Source organism: Bombina bombina, chromosome 2 (assembly GCF_027579735.1).
Source record: "Bombina bombina isolate aBomBom1 chromosome 2, aBomBom1.pri, whole genome shotgun sequence".
Lineage (NCBI taxonomy): Eukaryota > Metazoa > Chordata > Amphibia > Anura > Bombinatoridae > Bombina > Bombina bombina.
Genome location: NC_069500.1, coordinates 3421519 through 3445396, shown reverse-complemented (window position 1 = coordinate 3445396; position 23878 = coordinate 3421519). Strand labels below are relative to the sequence as shown.

Genomic DNA, 23878 nt, shown 5'->3' with positions numbered 1-23878 from the left:
GCTGAGGCGCCTACCTGCCCCCTCTGCACCACTGAGCTGATTGAGACTCTGATGACTGATTGCAGCAGCTCCGGACCTCTAAGATGTCTCTCCGTTGATGCTGAGGAAACTGTTACAAGCTGCATGACGGAAGTGTAAATCTGCATGCTCTTAGCATTGACTTCCGTCTCAGAAAGGGATCCGCTCTCCTATGACGACAGGGACGGTCCAGGAGGCCATAACTTTACTATACAGACCGGCATAAAGTTTCCCAGACTATAAGGGAATAAAACATGACCGGCTTCCACCAAAAACTGGATTAACAGTGACCAATTAAAAATAAAATTACTGAGCCACCACTGATTTTTAATCTCTCAAACATCACACAGTGTCTGCTCCCTGCCTTTATGAATCCTGAACTTCAGGAATGCAAAAGTCTCGGTTTAAGTGCAGACTAAACTGTTTCAGTGCCAGAGCTCTTCCCCAGAAGAAACCAAAAATGGCACTTACCTGCACCCTTCACTGTCCGGCAGGAGGACAGCTTCCCCGGCATGAAAGGAAGCCACTTCTCACAGATACCTGTGGAAATAAGAAAGGACAGAGTAAACCTACTCTAGTTTTCTATATCAGGGCAGCAATTTGTCAGAAAAACACAGTGAGACCCACTTCACAAGTTCCTAACTGCTTGAAAGCCACCACTCCCCTACTGAAGAAACTAACGTGGAGCACAGCTATACCCTCTCATGATAGGAAAGATCAGGGAAAACCTACTCTGGCTTTCAAAATATTAAAATCTTTATTGAAGGGAAAATCTTCAGACACCAAAAAACTTGACCACCTCCTTGCACTGAAGGCAAAGAGAATGACAAAGAGAATCATGGGATTGTGGGAAGGGGAGTGATACTTAACAGCTTTTCTGCTGTGCTTTTTGCCTCCTCCTGCTGGCCAGGAGTGATATTCCCAACAGTAATTGATGATTCCGTGGACTCACCATATCTTAGGAAAGAAACAATTTTATAGTATACTGTCCCTTTAAGGAAAACCCAAGCTAACAAGTTAAATTCCCAGAATACAATTTAGCAAAAAAAAACAAAAAAAAACTAAAATCACAGTCTTAAAGGGCCACTAAACCCACAATCTTTCTTTCATGATTCAGATAGAGAATATAAATTTAAACAACATTACAATTTACTTCCATTATATATTTTGCTTAACTTTTTAGATATCCTTAGTTGAAGAAAAAGCAATGCCATGGTGAGCCAATCACACAAGGCTTCTATGTGCAGCAACCAATCAGCAGCTACTGAGCATATCTAGATATGCTTTTCAGCAAAGAATATCAAGAGAATAAAACAAATTAGATAATATAAGTAAATTAGAAAGATGTTTAAAATTGCATTCTTTCTAAATCATAAAAGAAAAAATGTGGGTGTCATGTCCCTTTAATACTACCAGTCTCTTTCAGTAACGTAGTTCAAATATTAGACAGAGGCAAAAGCTTAATAAGTGAATGATTTATTATGCGAAAAATTATGTACAGTGCATTAATAGAAAGATGTGAACAAGTAGAATTATACACAAGCAAACAGTTTTAAAAATAAAAAGGAGAAATAACAGAAACCTTATACTTTACTAGCTTTTAGTTGTCTGTGCCACGGAGATGGCAGAAAAAGTTGGTCACTCAATCTGTAGTATACAGCCTCCCATGAAGAATGAACAACGAATTGTTAAACACAAAATTTGTATACTTTTCATTATATCAAATTGCTTGACCCACCTTCTTTCCAGAGGGCTAGGAAACCCCTCTCTTTTACGACAATCAAAGTCCTGAGTTTTTGGCTGAAATTATAGAACACGTTATAACTTCTGCTATATACATCTATTTCATATACACAGAAAGGCAATCTTTTAGTGATGTTGCGAGGAGTATTTTGATACCAAACACCATATATATTGCATCCTTTATGTTTCTGAGTCATTACTACTTATAAACGCACTAATTTGCAAGGCTGGCTGTCTTGTCAATGACCCATGCTAGTTCTTTGAAAAGACCCTGTGTTTCATCAATCTCTTTGCTGACAGGTTGGTGAAATAAAGTTCTCTTGTGCATCTTAAAAGCTTATTTATTAGAGGTTCTGGCTGATCAAAGGAAAAACTCATTAACACAAAAACACAGTAACAGTTCTTCTTGAAAAAACAAGTTTTTAGCACACAAGCTACAGAAAATTAACCCCTTAGCATCTCAATCATGAGGTATTCAACCTCCCCCAAATAAGAGAAGCAAGGGAGGGGGCACACAAGCCACTCCAGCTGCGAATAAAAGGGGACACTCCCCCTGGCGTGAAAGATCATCAGCGTTACCATGCATACTGCCCTTTTTATGTTGTATGGTAAACTCATGTTGTAGAGCTAGGCTCCACCTGAGGAGTTTACCATTTGAGCCAGCTACCCTATGTAACCAGTGTAAGGGGTTGTGGTCAGTAATCACTGTAAACTGGCGTTGATAAAGAGAAGGCTGCAGTTTTTGCAAGGCCCAAACTATAGCAAGGCACTCTTTTTCCAAAGTGGCATATGCCACTTCTAGTGGAAGTAGTTTCCTGCTGAGATATACAATTGGGTACAATTCCCCTTTCTTATTCACCTCAGAACAGCCCCTAGCCCATAGTTAGAGGCATCCGTTTGGACTATGAATCTTCTATGAAAACCAGGTGCCTGTAGCACAGTAGAATCAGTAAGGGCAATTTTAAATTAATTTAAAGCCCTGTCCATTTAACTGTTTTGGGTAGTTTTTTTTGGTAAGGTCAGTTAGTGGTTTAGCTATGGTGTTATAGTGTGGCACAAACTTTCTATAGTACCCTGTGGTACCCAGGAAGAACATAACCTGTTTTTTGTTTGAGGGGTAGGCCAGGCCATTATGGCTTTAGTTTTACTTGGCTCTGGGTGCAGTATCCCCCCTCCCACCAGGTGACCCAAGTACTGGACCTCCCCCATGCCCAGCTGACACTTATCTGGCTTTATCGTTAGCCCAGCAGTGGCTATTTGGTACAATACACTGGATAAATGTGTGAGGTGTTCCTCCCAGGTATCACTGAACACTGCAAAAACATCCAGGTATGAAACAGCATGCCCCTCCAACAAGTGGTTAACTAGTCGTTGAAATGTGGCATGGGCATTTTTCATCATAAAGGACATCACCTGGAATTCATACACCCCAAAGAGAGTGATAAAGGCAGACCTCTCTTGAGCTTTTGGTGTCGGATTCTGCCAGTATCCCCTGCTGAGATCCATGATGCTAAGGAATTTGGCCCCTGCTAGTCTGTCTAATAGCTCACCTATGCGAGGCATAGGATAAGCATCAAATGCAGTCACCAAATTAAGCTTTCTGTAATCCACACAGAACCTAGTGGTTTTGTCTTTTTTGGGGACTAGTACTACTGGGGAGGCCAAGGGGCTCTGGGACTTGCAAATTACTCTCAGCTCTAGCATTTCCTCCATCTCCCTTTTTATGTCAGCACTGACCTGCAAGGATACCCGGTAAGCTGTTTGTCTGAGGGGATGGTGATTCCCAGTGTCTTCATGATGTGTGACTAAGTGTGTCCTGCCAGGGTTTCCTGTGAACACTCTGTAATAAGGCCCAAGAATCTCAGATCCCCAGTTAAGTGGGCACTAACCTGGGCGGCTTCTAGGGTGTTGGCTTTTCTGGTTGAGGCTAGTAAATCAACAAGAAGGTCTGTCTCATGCTCTTCTCCAGGCAAACTACACACAGTTAACACAGTGGGTTCTCTGTCATAATATGCTTTTATATTTACATGATGGATTTTTTGTTTTTACCCTCTTCATCCAGAAACACCACATAGTATACATCATTCATTCTCTTTAGGATAGTAAACGAACCCTCCCAGGCAGCCTGTAATTTGTTCTGTCTCATGGGTATTAAGACAAGCACTTTCTGTCCCACATCATACACCCTCTCTATAGTAGTCCGGTCATACTATTTCTCCTGCTTAGACTGGGCTTCCTTTAGGTTTTCCTGTACCTCCCCCATTAGGCTATGCATTCTGTCCCTGAACCTTATTACATAGTCCACTACAGAGGTCTCTTGAGTGCCCAATTTTCCTTCCCACTCCTCCCTGATCAGATCAAGAGGGCCACACACTCTGCGCCCTTATAGGAGTTAAAAGGGGGATAAATCAGTGGATTCCTGGGGCACCTCCCTATAAGCAAATAGGAGGTGTGGCAGGTAATGCTCCCAGTCCTTCCCCTGTGACTCCACAAAGGTTTTGAGCATCTACTTCAGGGTCCCATTAAACCTTTCACACAAGCCATTGGTCTGGGGGTAATATGGGCTAGTCACTAGGTGTTCCACCTGCACCTTTTTACAGAGACTCTGCATCAGTCTAGACATAAATTGGGTGCCTTGATCAGTTAGCATTTCATTAGGGAAACCTACCCTAGAAAAGATACCCAATCAGCCACTTTATCAGCCCTGATAGATGAAAGGGCTACAGGCTCTGGGTAGCGAGTTGCATAATCCACTACAGTCAGAATGAATCTTTTCACTGAACTGCTTGGGATAGCTAGGGGACCTACTATATCCTCAGCCACCCTCTCAAAGGGCTCAGTCACAATGGGAAGGGGAATTAAAGGGGCACAACCCACCTCTCCAGGTTTCCCTACTTTGTGACATGCAGGACAGGAGCGACAATAATTAGCAACATCAGTACCCATCCCAAGCCAATAAAAGTGATGGGATAACCGGGCTTTGGTTCTCTGTACCCCTAGATGTCCCGCCATAGGAATTTCATGGGCCACTCTTAACAGTTGTGCTCTAAACTGTTTAGGTACCACTGTCTCTCAGCTAGCCAGGGATCCTGTCCCTCCACTGGAATGGACTCCCGGTACAACGTCCCTTTATCCCAGTATCTCTCTTTAGCTTTTTGGCTGAAATTATAGAACAGGTTATAACTTCTGCTATATACATCTATTTCATATACACAGATAGGCAATCTTTTAGTTGGGTTGCAAGGAGTATTTTGATACCAAACACCATATATATTGCCTTCTTTGTGTTTCTGAGGCATTATTATTATTAAAGCACTAATTTGCAAGGCTGGCTGTCTTGTCAATGACCCCATGTTAGTTCTTTGAAAAAGACCCTGTGTTTCATCAATCCCTTTGCTGACAGGTTGGTGCAATAAAGTTCTCTTGTGCATCTTACAAGCTTATTTATTAGGGGTTCTGGCTGATCAAAGGGAAAAATCATTAACACAAAAACACAGCAACACAGTTGTTCTTATATATAAAAAAAATGTTTTTAGCACACACGCTACAGAAAATTAACCCCTTAGCATCTCAATCATGAGGTATTCATGACACGTATTTATTAAAGACTTTACATTATATAGATCAATATACAGTTGGGTGCACTGCTGCACCTTACAATAAGTGCATTACTACCTCCACAGAACCATGTCACTGGCAGCTACGGTACAGTGCTCTGCCAATACAGTGTCACCAGCAGCTACTGTACGATGCTCTGCCAATACAGTGTCGCCAGCAGCTACTGTACAGTGCTCTGCCAATAGGGTCGCCAGCAGCTACTGTACAGTGCTCTGTGCTTCTACCTCACTGGCAGGGTTAGAGAGTAATGCTCTGCAGTATTTATACATTCAGTCTTATGTACACAACGCTCCACCTAATTACATCTCGTCCGAGTGATGCTGAGTTATAAAAACGCTACGCGGCTTCTCCAGCCACTCCTGCTTCTCCTGAGCTACATGTGGGAGGTGAGAGGAGAGGGATGGTGCTGTGTCCGATTCCCCCCCAGCCATATGCCGTCCATCGTCAGGAAAGTCAGCAGAGGAATTACTATTTGTGTTGGATGTAGATTCTGCGGTTCCAACATTCTGCACAGGAGTGTCATTAAGGGCTCCCTGCAGCACTGGCTCAAGTTGCACATCCTGATCAAGTAACGGTTCCTCAAGGTCAGGACCATTCATAGTCTTATATGGAGGAGCATTATTGGACTGTAGTGCTCCTGGGAATACTGAGGTGACAGATCCAGGATCTGAATTGTGCACACGCAACTGGCGAGATAACACTGAAAACACAGGAAGAGGGGAAATAATCAGAGGGTGCAAAATGTGTACAGGGCACATGAAGGACATAAGCAGTAAGGAGAGGGCGCGTGAGAGGTACAGGGGTAAGGAGAGGGCGCGTGAGAGGTACAGGGGTAAGGAGAGGGCGGGTGAGAGGTACAGGAGTAAGGAGAGGGCGCGTGAGGGGCATTAGCAGGTAAGAATATGAGGAGTGGTACAGGGATAAGGAGAGGGCCCTTGAGGGGTACAGGGGTAAGGAGAGGGCCCGTGAGGGGCATCAGCAGCAGGTAGGAACATGAGGAGAGCTACAGGGGTAAGGAGAGGGCCCGTGAGGGGTAAGGAGAGGGCACGTGAGAGGTACAGGGGTAAGGAGAGGGCATCAGGTAGTGTGAGATGACCGTGACTAAGGAGGGGCCCTTTCTGCCCATTTACTGCTTGCCGTTTAACTTACCTCCATGCAGGTCAGAGTTTCCCACTTTTGACCCAAAAGGGTAGAGGCTGGGAAAAAGTATCAGACAGAAAGAGAGGGCCAAGACCTGCAAAGGGAAAAACACAAGTGATCAGCTATATATACACAACTGGTGGCATTTATCTATATAAATAATTATATCGCTATCATTGCTAGAGTATGAAATTCAAATAAGCATTAATAACCTTGAGTGCCAAACCAGGTGTTAGCAAGCACTTAGCATACATTACTAATTAGCATTATATATATATATATATATATATATATATATATATATATATATACATATACATATACACATATATACACACACACACATACACATACACATATATACACACACACACACATATACACACAAAGCAGGTGGCATTTATCTATATAAAACATAATTTATGTAAGAACTTACCTGATAAATTCATTTCTTTCATATTAGCAAGAGTCCATGAGCTAGTGACGTATGGGATATACATTCCTACCAGGAGGGGCAAAGTTTCCCAAACCTCTAAATGCCTATAAATACACCCCTCACCGCACCCACAATTCAGTTTAACGAATAGCCAAGAAGTGGGGTGATAAAAAAGTGCGAAAGCATATAAAATAAGGAATTGGAATAATTGTGCTTTATACAAAAATCATAACCACCCCAAAAAAAGGGCGGGCCTCATGGACTCTTGCTAATATGAAAGAAATGAATTTATCAGGTAAGTTCTTACATAAATTATGTTTTCTTTCATGTAATTAGCAAGAGTCCATGAGCTAGTGACGTATGGGATAATGATTACCCAAGATGTGGATCTTTCCACGCAAGAGTCACTAGAGAGGGAGGGATAAAATAAAGACAGCCAATTCCTGCTGAAAATAATCCACACCCAAAATAAAGTTTAATGAAAAACATAAGCAGAAGATTCAAACTGAAACCGCTGCCTGAAGTACTTTTCTACCAAAAACTGCTTCAGAAGAAGAAAATACATCAAAATGGTAGAATTTAGTAAAAGTATGCAAAGAGGACCAAGTTGCTGATTTGCAAATCTGATCAACCGAAGCTTCATTCCTAAACGCCCAGGAAGTAGAAACTGACCTAGTAGAATGAGCTGTAATCCTTTGAGGCGGAGATTTACACGACTCAACATAGGCAAGATGAATTAAAGATTTCAACCAAGATGCCAAAGAAATGGCAGAAGCTTTCTGGCCTTTTCTAGAACCAGAAAAGATAACAAATAAACTAGAAGTCTTTCGGAAAGACTTAGAGCTTTGAAATATAATGTTGAAGCTACTAACATCCAAAGAATGCAATGATTTCTCCTTAGAATTCTTAGGATTAGGACATAATGAAGGAACCACAATTTCCCTACTAATGTTGTTAGAATTCACAACTTTAGGTAAAATTTCAAAAGAAGTTCGCAACACTGCCTTATCCTGATGAAAAATCAGAAAAGGAGACTCACAAGAAAGAGCAGATAATTCAGAAACTCTTCTGGCAGAAGAGATTGCCAAAAGGAACAAAACTTTCCAAGAAAGTAATTTAATGTCCAATGAATGCATAGGTTCAAACGGAGGAGCTTGAAGAGCCCCCAGAACCAAATTCAAACTCCAAGGAGGAGAAATTGACTTAATGACAGGTTTTATACGAACCAAAGCTTGTACAAAACAAAGAATATCAGGAAGATTAGCAATCTTTCTGTGAAAAAGAACAGAAAGAGCAGAGATTTGTCCTTTCAAAGAACTTGCGGATAAACCTTTATCTAAACCATCCTGAAGAAACTGTAAAATTCTCGGAATTCTAAAAGAATGCCAAGAAAAATGATGAGAAAGACACCAAGAAATATAAGTCTTCCAGACTCTATAATATATCTCTCTGGATACAGATTTACGAGCCTGTAACATAGTATTAATCACAGAGTCAGAGAAACCTCTTTGACCAAGAATCAAGCGTTCAATCTCCATACCTTTAAATTTAAGGATTTGAGATCCTGATGGAAAAAAGGACCTTGCGACAGAAGGTCTGGTCATAGCGGAAGAGTCCACGGATGGCAAGAGGCCATCCGGACAAGATCCGCATACCAAAACCTGTGAGGCCATGCCGGAGCTACCAGCAGAACAAACGAGCATTCCTTCAGAATCTTGGAGATTACTCTTGGAAGAAGAACTAGAGGCGGAAAGATATAAGCAGGATGATACTTCCAAGGAAGTGATAATGCATCCACTGCTTCCGCCTGAGGATCCCGGGATCTGGACAGATACCTGGGAAGTTTCTTGTTTAGATGAGACGCCATCAGATCTATTTCTGGAAGCTCCCACATTTGAACAATCTGAAGAAATACCTCTGGGTGAAGAGACCATTCGCCCGGATGCAACGTTTGGCGACTGAGATAATCCGCTTCCCAATTCTCTATACCTGGGATATGAACCGCAGAGATTAGACAGGAGCTGGATTCCGCCCAAACCAGAATTCGAGATACTTCTTTCATAGCCAGAGGACTGTGAGTCCCTCCTTGATGATTGATGTATGCCACAGTAGTGACATTGTCTGTCTGAAAACAAATGAACGATTCTCTCTTCAGAAGAGGCCAAGACTGAAGAGCTCTGAAAATTGCACGGAGTTCCAAAATATTGATCGGTAATCTCACCTCCTGAGATTCCCAAACTCCTTGTGCCGTCAGAGATCCCCACACAGCTCCCCAACCTGTGAGACTTGCATCTGTTGAAATTACAGTCCAGGTCGGAAGCACAAAAGAAGCCCCCTGAATTAAACGATGGTGATCTGTCCACCACGTTAGAGAGTGTCGTTCAATCGGTTTTAAAGATATTAATTGAGATATCTTTGTGTAATCCTTGCACCATTGATTCAGCATACAGAGCTGAAGAGGTCGCATGTGAAAACGAGCAAAGGGGATCGCGTCCGATGCAGCAGTCATAAGACCTAGACTTTCCATGCATAAGGCTACCGAAGGGAATGATTGTGACTGAAGGTTTCGACAAGCTGAAATCAATTTTAGACGTCTCTTGTCTGTTAAAGACAGAGTCATGGACATTGAATCTATCTGGAAACCCAGAAAGGTTACCCTTGTCTGAGGAATCAATGAACTTTTTGGTGAATTGATCCTCCAACCATGATCTTGAAGAAACAACACAAGTCGATTCGTATGAGATTCTGCTAAATGTAAAGACTGAGCAAGTACCAAGATATCGTCCAAATAAGGAAATACCACAATACCCTGTTCTCCGATTACAGACAGAAGGGCACCGAGAACCTTTGTAAAAATTCTTGGAGCTGTAGCTAGGCCAAACGGCAGAGCCACAAACTGGTAATGCTTGTCCAGAAAAGAGAATCTCAGGAACTGATAATGATCTGGATGAATCGGAATATGCAGATATGCATCCTGTAAATCTATTGTGGACATAAAATGCCCTTGCTGAACAAAAGGCAAGATAGTCCTTACAGTTACCATTTTGAACGTTGGTATCCTTACATAACGATTCAATATTTTTAGATCCAGAACTGGTCTGAAGGAATTCTCCTTCTTTGGTACAATGAAGAGATTTGAATAAAACCCCATCCCCTGTTCCAGAACTGGAACTGGCATAATTACTCCAGCCAACTCTAGATCTGAAACACAATTCAGAAATGCTTGAGCTTTCACTGGATTTACTGGGACACGGGAAAGATAAAATCTCTTTGCAGGAGGTCTCATCTTGAAACCAATTCTGTACCCTTCTGAAACAATGTTCTGAATCCAAAGATTGTGAACAGAATTGATCCAAATTTCTTTGAAAAAACGTAACCTGCCCCCTACCAGCTGAGCTGGAATGAGGGCCGCACCTTCATGTGGACTTAGAAGCAGGCTTTGCCTTTCTAGAAGGCTTGGATTTATTCCAGACTGGAGATGGTTTCCAAACTGAAACTGCTCCTGAGGATGAAGGATCAGGCTTTTGTTCTTTGTTGAAACGAAAGGAACGAAAACGATTATTAGCCCTGTTTTTACCCTTAGATTTTTTATCCTGTGGTAAAAAAGTTCCTTTCCCACCAGTAACAGTTGAGATAATGGAATCCAACTGAGAACCAAATAATTTGTTACCCTGGAAAGAAATGGAAAGTAGAGTTGATTTAGAAGCCATATCAGCATTCCAAGTTTTAAGCCATAAAGCTCTTCTAGCTAAAATAGCTAGAGACATAAACCTGACATCAACTCTGATAATATCAAAAATGGCATCACATATAAAATTATTAGCATGCTGAAGAAGAAGAATAATATTATGAGAATCATGATCTGTTACTTGTTGTGCTAAAGTCTCCAACCAAAAAGTTGAAGCTGCAGCAACATCAGCCAAAGATATAGCAGGTCTAAGAAGATTACCTCTACACAGATAAGCTTTTCTTAGAAAGGATTCAATTTTCCTATCTAAAGGATCTTTAAACGAAGTACCATCTGACGTAGGAATAGTAGTACGTTTAGCAAGGGTAGAAATAGCCCCATCGACTTTAGGGATTTTGTCCCAAAATTCTAATCTGTCAGACGGCACAGGATATAATTGCTTAAAACGTTTAGAAGGAGTAAATGAATTACCCAATTTATCCCATTCTCTGGAAATTACTTCAGAAATAGCATTAGGAACAGGAAAAACTTCTGGAATAACCACAGGAGATTTAAATACCTTATCTAAACGTTTAGAATTAGTATCAAGAGGACCAGAATCCTCTATTTCTAAAGCAATTAGTACTTCTTTAAGTAAAGAACGAATAAATTCCATTTTAAATAAATATGAAGATTTATCAGCATCAATCTCTGAGACAGAATCCTCTGAACCAGAAGAGTCATCAGAATCAGAATGATGATGTTCATTTAAAAATTCATCTGTAGAGAGAGAAGTTTTAAAAGATTTTTTTATGTTTACTAGAAGGAGAAATAACAGACATAGCCTTCTTGATGGATTCAGAAACAAAATCTCTTATGTTATCAGGAACATTCTGCACCTTAGATGTTGAGGGAACTGCAACAGGCAATGGTACATTACTAAAGGAAATATTATCTGCTTTAACAAGTTTGTCATGACAATTAATACAAACAACAGCCGGAGGAATAGCTACCAAAAGTTTACAGCAGATACACTTAGCTTTGGTAGTTCCAGCACTAGACAGCGATTTTCCTGAAGTATCTTCTGACTCAGATGCAACGTGAGACATCTTGCAATATGTAAGAGAAAAAACAACATATAAAGCAAAATTGATCAAATTCCTTAAATGACAGTTTCAGGAATGGGAAAAAATGCCAATAAACAAGCTTCTAGTAACCAGAAGCAAAGAAAAAATGAGGCTGAAATAATGTGGAGACAAAAGCGACGCCCATATTTTTTGGCGCCAAATAATACGCCCACATTGTTTGGCGCCTAAATGCTTTTTGGCGCCAAAAATGACGCCACATCCGGAACGCCGACATTTTTGGCGCAAAAGGACGTCAAAAAATGACGCAACTTCCAGCGACACGTATGACGCCGGAAACAGAAAAGATTTTTTGCGCCAAAAAAGTCTGCGCCAAGAATGACGCAATAAAATGAAGCATTTTCAGCCCCCGCGAGCCTAACAGCCCACAGGGAAAAAAAGTCACATTTTTAAGGTAAGAAAAAAACAGAATTTATGTTTACCTGATAAATTACTTTCTCCAACGGTGTGTCCGGTCCACGGCGTCATCCTTACTTGTGGGATATTCTCTTCCCCAACAGGAAATGGCAAAGAGCCCAGCAAAGCTGGTCACATGATCCCTCCTAGGCTCCGCCTTCCCCAGTCATTCGACCGACGTAAAGGAGGAATATTTGCATAGGAGAAATCATATGATACCGTGGTGACTGTAGTTAAAGAAAATAAATTATCAGACCTGATTAAAAAACCAGGGCGGGCCGTGGACCGGACACACCGTTGGAGAAAGTAATTTATCAGGTAAACATAAATTCTGTTTTCTCCAACATAGGTGTGTCCGGTCCACGGCGTCATCCTTACTTGTGGGAACCAATACCAAAGCTTTAGGACACGGATGATGGGAGGGAGCAAATCAGGTCACCTAGATGGAAGGCACCACGGCTTGCAAAACCTTTCTCCCAAAAATAGCCTCAGAAGAAGCAAAAGTATCAAATTTGTAAAATTTGGTAAAAGTGTGCAGTGAAGACCAAGTCGCTGCCTTACATATCTGATCAACAGAAGCCTCGTTCTTGAAGGCCCATGTGGAAGCCACGGCCCTAGTGGAATGAGCTGTGATTCTTTCAGGAGGCTGCCGTCCGGCAGTCTCATAAGCCAATCTGATGATGCTTTTAAGCCAAAAAGAGAGAGAGGTACAAGTTGCTTTTTGACCTCTCCTTTTACCAGAATAAACAACAAACAAGGAAGATGTTTGTCTGAAATCCTTTGTAGCCTCTAAATAGAATTTTAGAGCACGAACTACATCCAAATTGTGCAACAAACGTTCCTTCTTTGAAACTGGATTCGGACACAAAGAAGGCACGACTATCTCCTGGTTAATATTTTTGTTAGAAACAACTTTCGGAAGAAAACCAGGCTTAGTACGCAAAACCACCTTATCTGCATGGAACACCAAATAAGGAGGAGAACACTGCAGAGCAGATAACTCTGAAACTCTTCTAGCAGAAGAAATTGCAACCAAAAACAAAACTTTCCAAGATAATAACTTGATATCAACGGAATGTAGGGGTTCAAACGGAACCCCCTGAAGAACTGAAAGAACTAAATTGAGACTCCAAGGAGGAGTCAAAGGTTTGTAAACAGGCTTGATTCTAACCAGAGCCTGAACAAAAGCTTGAACATCTGGCACAGCCGCCAGCTTTTTGTGAAGTAAAACAGATAAAGCAGAAATCTGTCCCTTCAAAAAACTTGCAGATAATCCTTTCTCCAAACCTTCTTGTAGAAAGGATAGAATCTTAGGAATTTTTATCTTGTTCCATGGGAATCCTTTAGATTCACACCAACAGATATATTTTTTCCATATTTTATGGTAGATTTTTCTAGTTACAGGCTTTCTAGCCTGAACAAGAGTATCAATGACAGAATCTGAGAACCCTCGCTTTGATAAAATCAAGCGTTCAATCTCCAAGCAGTCAGTTGGAGTGAGGGAAGATTCGGATGTTCGAACGGACCTTGAACAAGAAGGTCCTGTCTCAAAGGTAGCTTCCATGGTGGAGCCGATGACATATTCACCAGATCTGCATACCAAGTCCTGCGTGGCCACGCAGGAGCTATCAAGATCACCGATACCCTCTCCTGTTTGATCCTGGCTACCAGCCTGGGAATGAGAGGAAACGGTGGGAACACATAAGCTAGGTTGAAGCTCCAAGGTGCTACTAGTGCATCCACTAGAGTCGCCTTGGGATCCCTGGATCTGGACCCGTAGCAAGGAACCTTAAAGTTCTGACGAGACGCCATCAGATCCATGTCTGGAATGCCCCACAATTGAATTGTTTGGGCAAAGATTTCCGGATGGAGTTCCCACTCCCCCGGATGAAATGTCTGACGACTCAGAAAATCCGCTTCCCAATTTTCCACTCCTGGGATGTGGATTGCAGACAAGTGGCAGGAGTGAGTCTCCGCCCATTGAATTATTTTGGTCACTTCTTCCATCGCCAGGGAACTCCTTGTTCCCCCCTGATGGTTGATATACGCAACAGTCGTCATGTTGTCTGATTGAAACCGTATGAATTTGGCCTTTGCTAGCTGAGGCCAAGCCTTGAGAGCATTGAATATCGCTCTCAGTTCCAGAATGTTTATCGGGAGAAGAGATTCTTCCCGAGACCAAAGACCCTGAGCTTTCAGGGGTTCCCAGACCGCGCCCCAGCCCACCAGACTGGCGTCGGTCGTGACAATGACCCACTCTGGTCTGCGGAAGCTCATCCCTTGTGACAGGTTGTCCAGGGTCAGCCACCAACGAAGTGAATCTCTGGTCCTCTGATCTACTTGTATCGTCGGAGACAAGTCTGTATAATCCCCATTCCACTGACTGAGCATGCACAGTTGTAATGGTCTTAGATGAATTTGCGCAAAAGGAACTATGTCCATTGCCGCGACCATCAAACCTATTACTTCCATGCACTGCGCTATGGAAGGAAGAAGAACAGAATGAAGTACTTGACAAGAGCTTAGAAGTTTTGATTTTCTGGCCTCTGTCAGAAAAATCCTCATTTCTAAGGAGTCTATTATTGTTCCCAAGAGAGGAACTCTTGTTGACGGAGATAGAGAACTTTTTTCTACGTTCACTTTCCACCCGTGAGATCTGAGAAAGGCCAGGACAATGTCCGTATGAGCCTTTGCTTGAGGTAGAGACGACGCTTGAATCAGTATGTCGTCCAAGTAAGGTACTACTGCAATGCCCCTTGGTCTTAGCACCGCTAGAAGGGACCCTAGTACCTTTGTGAAAATTCTTGGAGCAGTGGCTAATCCGAATGGAAGTGCCACAAACTGGTAATGCTTGTCCAGAAAGGCGAACCTTAGGAACCGATGATGTTCCTTGTGGATAGGAATATGTAGATACGCATCCTTTAAATCCACCGTGGTCATGAATTGACCTTCCTGGATGGTAGGAAGAATTGTCCGAATGGTTTCCATTTTGAACGATGGAACCTTGAGAAATTTGTTTAGGATCTTGAGATCTAAGATTGGTCTGAATGTTCCCTCTTTTTTGGGAACTATGAACAGATTGGAGTAGAATCCCATCCCTTGTTCTCCTAATGGAACAGGATGAATCACTCCCATTTTTAACAGGTCTTCTACACAATGTAAGAATGCCTGTCTTTTTATGTGGTCTGAAGACAATTGAGACCTGTGGAACCTTCCCCTTGGGGGTAGCTCCTTGAATTCTAGAAGATAACCTTGGGAGACTATTTCTAGCGCCCAAGGATCCAGAACATCTCTTGCCCAAGCCTGAGCGAAGAGAGAAAGTCTGCCCCCCACCAGATCTGGTCCCGGATCGGGGGCCAACATCTCATGCTGTCTTGGTAGCAGTGGCAGGTTTCTTGGCCTGCTTACCTTTGTTCCAGCCTTGCATTGGCCTCCAGGCTGGCTTGGTTTGAGAAGTATTACCCTCTTGCTTAGAGGATGTAGAACTTGAGGCTGGTCCGTTTCTGCGAAAGGGACGAAAATTTGGTTTATTTTTAGCCTTAAAAGACCTATCCTGAGGAAGGGCATGGCCCTTACCCCCAGTGATATCTGAAATAATCTCTTTCAAGTCAGGGCCAAACAGCGTTTTCCCATTGAAAGGTATGTTAAGTAATTTGTTCTTGGAGGACGCATCCGCTGACCAAGACTTTAGCAAAAAGCACTCTGCGCGCCACAATAGCAAACCCTGAATTTTTCGCCGCTAATCTAGCTAATTGCAAAGTGGCGTCTAAGGTAAAAGAGTTAGCCAACTTAAGTGCTTGAACTCTGCTCATAACCTCCTCATAAGAGGATGCTTGATTGAGCGACTTTTCTAGTTCCTTGAACCAGAAACACGCTGCTGTAGTGACAGGAACAATGCATGAAATTGGTTGTAGAAGGTAACCTTGCTGAACAAACATCTTTTTAAGCAAACCCTCTAATTTTTTGTCCATAGGATCTTTAAAAGCACAACCATCTTCTATAGGGATAGTGGTGCGTTTGTTTAGAGTAGAAACCGCCCCCTCGACCTTGGGGACTGTCTGCCATAAGTCCTTCCTGGGGTCGACCATAGGAAATAATTTCTTAAATATAGGGGGAGGGACAAAAGGTATGCCGGGCCTTTCCCATTCTTTATTTACAATGTCCGCCACCCGCCTGGGTATAGGAAAAGCTTTGGGGGGCACCGGGACCTCTAGGAACCTGTCCATTTTACATAATTTCTCTGGAATGACCAAATTGTCACAATCATCCAGAGTAGATAACACCTCCTTAAGCAGAGCGCGGAGATGTTCCAATTTAAATTTAAATGTAATAACATCAGGTTCAGCTTGTTGAGAAATTTTTCCTGAATCTGAAATTTCTCCCTCAGACAAAACCTCCCTAGCCCCTTCAGACTGGTGTAAGGGCATGTCAGAACCATTATCATCAGCGTCCTCATGCTCTTCAGTATCTAAAACAGAGCAGTCGCGCTTTCGCTGATAAGTGGGCATTTTGGCTAAAATGTTTTTAATAGAATTATCCATTACAGCCGTTAATTGTTGCATAGTAAGGAGGATTGGCGCACTAGATGTACTAGGGGCCTCCTGAGTGGGCAAGACTGGTGTAGACATAGAAGGGGATGATGCAGTACCATGCTTACTCCCCTCACTTAAGGAATCGTTTTGGGCAACATTATTATCAGTGGTATCATTGTCACATTTATCACATATATTTAAATGGATAGGAACCTTGGCTTCCGAACATACAGAACATCGTCTATCTGATAGTTCAGACATGTTAATAGGCATAAACTTGGTAACAAAGCACAAAAAACGTTTTAAAATAAAACCGTTACTGTCTCTTTAAATTTTAAACTGAACACACTTTTTTACTGAATATACGCAAAAGTATGAAGGAAATGTTCAAAATGAAAGCATTAACTCTTAAAATAACGGAACCGGAGCCGTTTTTACATTTAACCCCTATACAGTCCCTGGTATCTGCTTTGCTGAGACCCAACCAAGCCCAGAGGGGAATACGATACCAAATGACGCCTTCAATAAGTTTTTTCAGTGGATCTGAGCACCTCACACATGCATCTGCATGCCTTGCTTCTCAAAAACAACTGCGCATTAGTGGCGCGAAAATGAGGCTCTGCCTATGACTAGGAAAGGCCCCCAGTGAAAAAGGTGTCCAATACAGTGCCTGTCCGTTTTTTTAACAATTTGCCAAGATTAAAATAACTCTCCTAAGTTATAAACCATTAAACATGCTTATATAGTAATCGTTTTGGCCCAGAAAAATGTCTACCAGTCTTTAAAGCCCTTGTGAAGCCCTTGTATTCTTATATTGAAAATTAAGAAAATGGCTTACCGGATCCCATAGGGAAAATGACAGCTTCCAGCATTACCAAGTCTTGTTAGAAATGTGTCATACCTCAAGCAGCCAAAGTCTGCTCACTGTTTCCCCCAACTGAAGTTAATTCCTCTCAACAGTCCTGTGTGGAAACAGCCATCGATTTTAGTAACGGTTGCTAAAATCATTTTCCTCTTACAAACAGAAATCTTCATCTCTTTTCTGTTTCAGAGTAAATAGTACATACCAGCACTATTTTAAAATAACAAACTCTTGATTGAAGAATAAAAACTACATTTAAACACCAAAAAACTCTGAGCCATCTCCGTGGAGATGTTGCCTGTGCAACAGCAAAGAGAATGACTGGGGAAGGCGGAGCCTAGGAGGGATCATGTGACCAGCTTTGCTGGGCTCTTTGCCATTTCCTGTTGGGGAAGAGAATATCCCACAAGTAAGGATGACGCCGTGGACCGGACACACCTATGTTGGAGAAAAGATTGATTCAAATGCATTATCCCAAATATGAAACTGACTGTCTGAAAAACATAATTTATGTAAGAACTTACCTGATAAATTCATTTCTTTCATATTAGCAAGAGTCCATGAGCTAGTGACGTATGGGATATACATTCCTACCAGGAGGGGCAAAGTTTCCCAAACCTCAAAATGCCTATAAATACACCCCTCACCACACCCACAATTCAGTTTAACGAAAAGCCAAGAAGTGGGGTGATAAAAAAGTGCGAAAGCATATAAAATAAGGAATTGGAATAATTGTGCTTTATACAAAATCATAACCACCACAAAAAAAGGGCGGGCCTCATGGACTCTTGCTAATATGAAAGAAATGAATTTATCAGGTAAGTTCTTACATAAATTATGTTTTCTTTCATGTAATTAGCAAGAGTCCATGAGCTAGTGACGTATGGGATAATGATTACCCAAGATGTGGATCTTTCCACACAAGAGTCACTAGAGAGGGAGGGATAAAATAAAGACAGCCAATTCCTGCTGAAAATAATCCACACCCAAAATAAAGTTTAATGAAAAACATAAGCAGAAGATTCAAACTGAAACCGCTGCCTGTAGTACTTTTCTACCAAAAACTGCTTAAGAAGAAGAAAATATATCAAAATGGTAGAATTTAGTAAAAGTATGCAAAGGAGGACCAAGTTGCTGCTTTGCAAATCTGATCAACCGAAGCTTCATTCCTAAACGCCCAGGAAGTAGAAACTGACCTAGTAGAATGAGCTGTAATCCTCTGAGGCGGAGTTTTACCCGACTCAACATAGGCAAGATTAATTAAAGATTTCAACCAAGATGCCAAAGAAATGGCAGAAGCTTTCTGGCCTTTTCTAGCACCGGAAAAAATAACAAATAGACTAGAAGTCTTTCGGAAAGACTTAGTAGCTTCAACATAATATTTCAAAGCTCTAACAACATCCAAAGAATGCAACGATTTCTCCTTAGAATTCTTAGGATTAGGACATAATGAAGGAACCACAATTTCTCTACTAATGTTGTTGGAATTCACAACTTTAGGTAAAAATTCAAAAGAAGTTCGCAACACCGCCTTATCCTGATGAAAAATCAGAAAAGGAGACTCACAAGAAAGAGCAGATAATTCAGATACTCTTCTGGCAGAAGAGATGGCCAAAAGGAACAAAACTTTCCAAGAAAGTAATTTAATGTCCAATGAATGCATAGGTTCAAACGGAGGAGCTTGAAGAGCTCCCAGAACTAAATTCAAACTCCAAGGAGGAGAAATTGACTTAATGACAGGTTTTATACGAACCAAAGCTTGTACAAAACAATGAATATCAGGAAGAATAGCAATCTTTCTGTGAAAAAGAACAGAAAGAGCAGAGATTTGACCTTTCAAGGAACTTGCGGACAAACCCTTATCTAAACCATCCTGAAGAAACTGTAAAATTCTCGGTATTCTAAAAGAATGCCAAGAAAAATGATGAGAAAGACACCAAGAAATATAAGTCTTCCAGACTCTATAATATATCTCTCTAGATACAGATTTACGAGCCTGTAACATAGTATTAATCACAGAGTCAGAGAAACCTCTTTGACCAAGAATCAAGCGTTCAATCTCCATACCTTTAAATTTAAGGATTTCAGATCCTGATGGAAAAAAGGACCTTGTGACAGAAGGTCTGGTCTTAACGGAAGAGTCCACGGTTGGCAAGAGGCCATCCAGACAAGATCCGCATACCAAAACCTGTGAGGCCATGCCGGAGCTACAAGCAGAACAAACGAGTATTCCTTCAGAATCTTGGAGATTACTCTTGGAAGAAGAACTAGAGGCGGAAAGATATAAGCAGGATGATACTTCCAAGGAAGTGATAATGCATCCACTGCCTCCGCCTGAGGATCCCGGGATCTGGACAGATACCTGGGAAGTTTCTTGTTTAGATGAGACGCCATCAGATCTATTTCTGGAAGTTCCCACATTTGAACAATCTGAAGAAATACCTCTGGGTGAAGAGACCATTCGCCCGGATGCAACGTTTGGCGACTGAGATAATCCGCTTCCCAATAGTCTATACCTGGGATATGAACCGCAGAGATTAGACAGGAGCTGGATTCCGCCCAAACCAAAATTCGAGATACTTCTTTCATAGCCAGAGGACTGTGAGTCCCTCCTTGATTATTGATGTATGCCACAGTTGTGACATTGTCTGTCTGAAAACAAATGAACAATTCTCTCTTCAGAAGAGGCCAAAACTGAAGAGCTCTGAAAATTGCACGGAGTTCCAAAATATTGATCGGTAATCTCACCTCCTGAGATTCCCAAACTCCTTGTGCCGTCAGAGATCCCCACACAGCTCCCCAACCTGTCAGACTTGCATCTGTTGAAATTACAGTCCAGGTCGGAAGCACAAAAGAAGCCCCCTGAATTAAACGATGGTGATCTGTCCACCACGTTAGAGAGTGTCGAACAATCGGTTTTAAAGATATTAATTGAGATATCTTTGTGTAATCCTTGCACCATTGATTCAGCATACAGAGCTGAAGAGGTCTCATGTGAAAACGAGCAAAGGGGATCGCGTCCGATGCAGCAGTCATAAGACCTAGAATTTCCATGCATAAGGCTACCGAAGGGAATGATTGTGACTGAAGGTTTCGACAAGCTGAAATCAATTTTAGACGTCTCTTGTCTGTTAAAGACAGAGTCATGGACACTGAATCTATCTGGAAACCCAGAAAAGTTACCCTTGTCTGAGGAATCAATGAACTTTTTGGTAAATTGATCCTCCAACCATGATCTTGAAGAAACAACACAAGTCGATTCGTATGAGATTCTGCTAAATGTAAAGACTGAGCAAGTACCAAGATATCGTCCAAATAAGGAAATACCACAATACCCTGTTCTCTGATTACAGACAGAAGGGCACCGAGAACCTTTGTAAAAATTCTTGGAGCTGTAGCTAGGCCAAACGGCAGAGCCACAAACTGGTAATGCTTGTCCAGAAAAGAGAATCTCAGGAACTGATAATGATCTGGATGAATCGGAATATGCAGATATGCATCCTGTAAATCTATTGTGGACATATAATGCCCTTGCTGAACAAAAGGCAAGATAGTCCTTATAGTTAGCATCTTGAACGTTGGTATCCTTACATAACGATTCAATATTTTTAGATCCAGAACTGGTCTGAAGGAATTCTCCTTCTTTGGTACAATGAAGAGATTTGAATAAAACCCCATCCCCTGTTCCGGAACTGGAACTGGCATAATTACTCCAGCCAACTCTAGATCTGAAACACAATTCAGAAATGCTTGAGCTTTCACTGGATTTACTGGGACATGGGAAAGAAAAAATCTCTTTGCAGGCGGTCTCATCTTGAAACCAATTCTGTACCCTTCTGAAACAATGTTTTGAATCCAAAGATTGTGAACAGAATTGATCCAAATTTCTTTGAAAAAACGTAACCTGCCCCCTACCAGCTGAGCTGGAATGAGGGCCGCACCTTCATGTGGACTTAGAAGCAGGCTTTGCCTTTCTAGCAGGCTTGGATTTATTCCAGACCGGAGATGGTTTCCAAACTGAAACTGCTCCTGAGGATGAAGGATTAGGCTTTTGTTCTTTGTTGAAGCGAAAGGAACGAAAACGATTATTAGCCCTGTTTTTACCCTTAGATTTTTTATCCTGTGGTAAAAAAGTTCCTTTCCCACCAGTAACAGTTGAGATAATAGAATCCAACTGAGAACCAAATAATTTGTTACCCTGGAAAGAAATGGAAAGTAGAGTTGATTTAGACGCCATATCAGCATTCCAAGTCTTAAGCCATAAAGCTCTTCTAGCTAAAATAGCTAGAGACATAAACCTGACATCAACTCTGATAATATCAAAAAATGCATCACAGATAAAATTATTAGCATGCTGAAGAAGAAGAATAATATCATGAGAATCATGATCTGTTACTTGTTGCGCTAAAGTTTCCAACCAAAAAGTTGAAGCTGCAGCAACATCAGCCAAAGATATAGCAGGTCTAAGAAGATTACCTGAACACAGATAAGCTTTTCTTAGAAAGTATTCAATTTTCCTATCTAAAGTATCTTTAAACGAAGTACCATCTGACGTAGGAATAGTAGTACGTTTAGCAAGGGTAGAAATAGCCCCATCAACTTTAGGGATTTTGTCCCAAAATTCTAATCTGTCAGACGGCACAGGATATAATTGCTTAAAACGTTTAGAAGGAGTAAATGAATTACCCAATTTATCCCATTCTTTGGAAATTACTGCAGAAATAGCATTAGGAACAGGAAAAACTTCTGGAATAACCACAGGAGATTTAAATACCTTATCTAAACGTTTAGAATTAGTATCAAGAGGACCAGAATCCTCTATTTCTAAAGCAATTAGTACTTCTTTAAGTAAAGAACGAATAAATTCCATTTTAAATAAATATGAAGATTTATCAGCATCAATCTCTGAGACAGAATCCTCTGAACCAGAAGAGTCATCAGAATCAGAATGATGATGTTCATTTAAAAATTCATCTGTAGGGAGAGAAGTTTTAAAAGATTTTTTACGTTTACTAGAAGGAGAAATAACAGACATAGCCTTCTTTATGGATTCAGAAACAAAATCTCTTATGTTATCAGGAACATTCTGCACCTTAGATGTTGAAGGAACTGCAACAGGCAATGGTACTTTACTAAAGGAAATATTATCTGCATTAACAAGTTTGTCATGACAATTAATACAAACAACAGCCGGAGGAATAGCTACCAAAAGTTTACAGCAGATACACTTAGCTTTGGTAGATCCAGCACTAGACAGCGATTTTCCTGTAGTATCTTCTGAATCAGATGCAACGTGAGACATCTTGCAATATGTAAGAGAAAAAACAACATATAAAGCAAAATTGATCAAATTCCTTAAATGACAGTTTCAGGAATGGGAAAAAATGCCAAAGAATAAGCTTCTAGTAACCAGAAGCAATGAAAAAATGAGACTGAAATAATGTGGAGACAAAAGAGACGCCCATATTTTTTTAGCGCAAAATCAGACGCCCACATTATTTGGCGCCTAAATGCTTTTGGTGCCAAAAATGACGCCACATCCGGAACGCCGACATTTTTGGCGCAAAATAACGTCAAAAAATGACGCAACTTCCGGCGACACATATGACGCCGGAAACAGAAAATAATTTTTTGCGCCAAAAAAGTCCGCGCCAAGAATGACGCAATAAAATGAAGCATTTTCAGCCCCCGCGAGCCTAACAGCCCACAGGGAAAAAAGAGTCAAATTTTTGAAGGTAAGAAAAAATGGATTAATTCAAGTGCATTATCCCAAATATGAAACTGACTGTCTGAAAAATAAGGAATGTTGAACATTCTTAGAGTGTCACAGAAAATAAGATTTACTTACCCCAGGATACTCATCTACATGTTTGTAGAAAGCCAAACCAGTACTGAAACGAGAATCAGCAGAGGTAATGGTATATAAATAAGAGTATATCGTCGATCTGAAAAGGGAGGTAAGAGATGAATCTCTACGACCGATAACAGAGAACCTATGAAATAGACCCCGTAGAAGGAGATCACTGCATTCAAATAGGCAATACTCTCCTCACATCCCTCTGACATTCACTGCACGCTGAGAGGAAAACCGGGCTCCAACTTGCTGCGGAGCGCATATCAACGTAGAATCTAGCACAAACTTACTTCACCACCTCCATCGGAGGCAAAGTTTGTAAAACTGAATTGTGGGTGTGGTGAGGGGTGTATTTATAGGCATTTTGAGGTTTGGGAAACTTTGCCCCTCCTGGTAGGAATGTATATCCCATACGTCACTAGCTCATGGACTCTTGCTAATTACATGAAAGAAATAATTATGTCGCA

At 41.3% G+C, this 23878-nt stretch overlaps 1 protein-coding gene across 1 annotated transcript in view; it reads right to left on the bottom strand.

Annotated features, from left to right (window-relative positions):
- Positions 1 to 1478: 1478 nt before the first annotated feature.
- Positions 1479 to 23878, bottom strand: part of CREB3 (cAMP responsive element binding protein 3) — a 23296-nt gene continuing 896 nt past the window's right edge. The window contains exons 4-5 of the mRNA XM_053700952.1: positions 6529 to 6613; positions 1479 to 6079 (exon numbers count right to left, since the gene is read on the bottom strand). Coding sequence (XP_053556927.1) covers positions 5679 to 6079; positions 6529 to 6613 — 486 coding nt within the window. The 3' untranslated portion in view covers positions 1479 to 5678. The remainder of the gene's footprint in view (positions 6080 to 6528; positions 6614 to 23878) is intronic.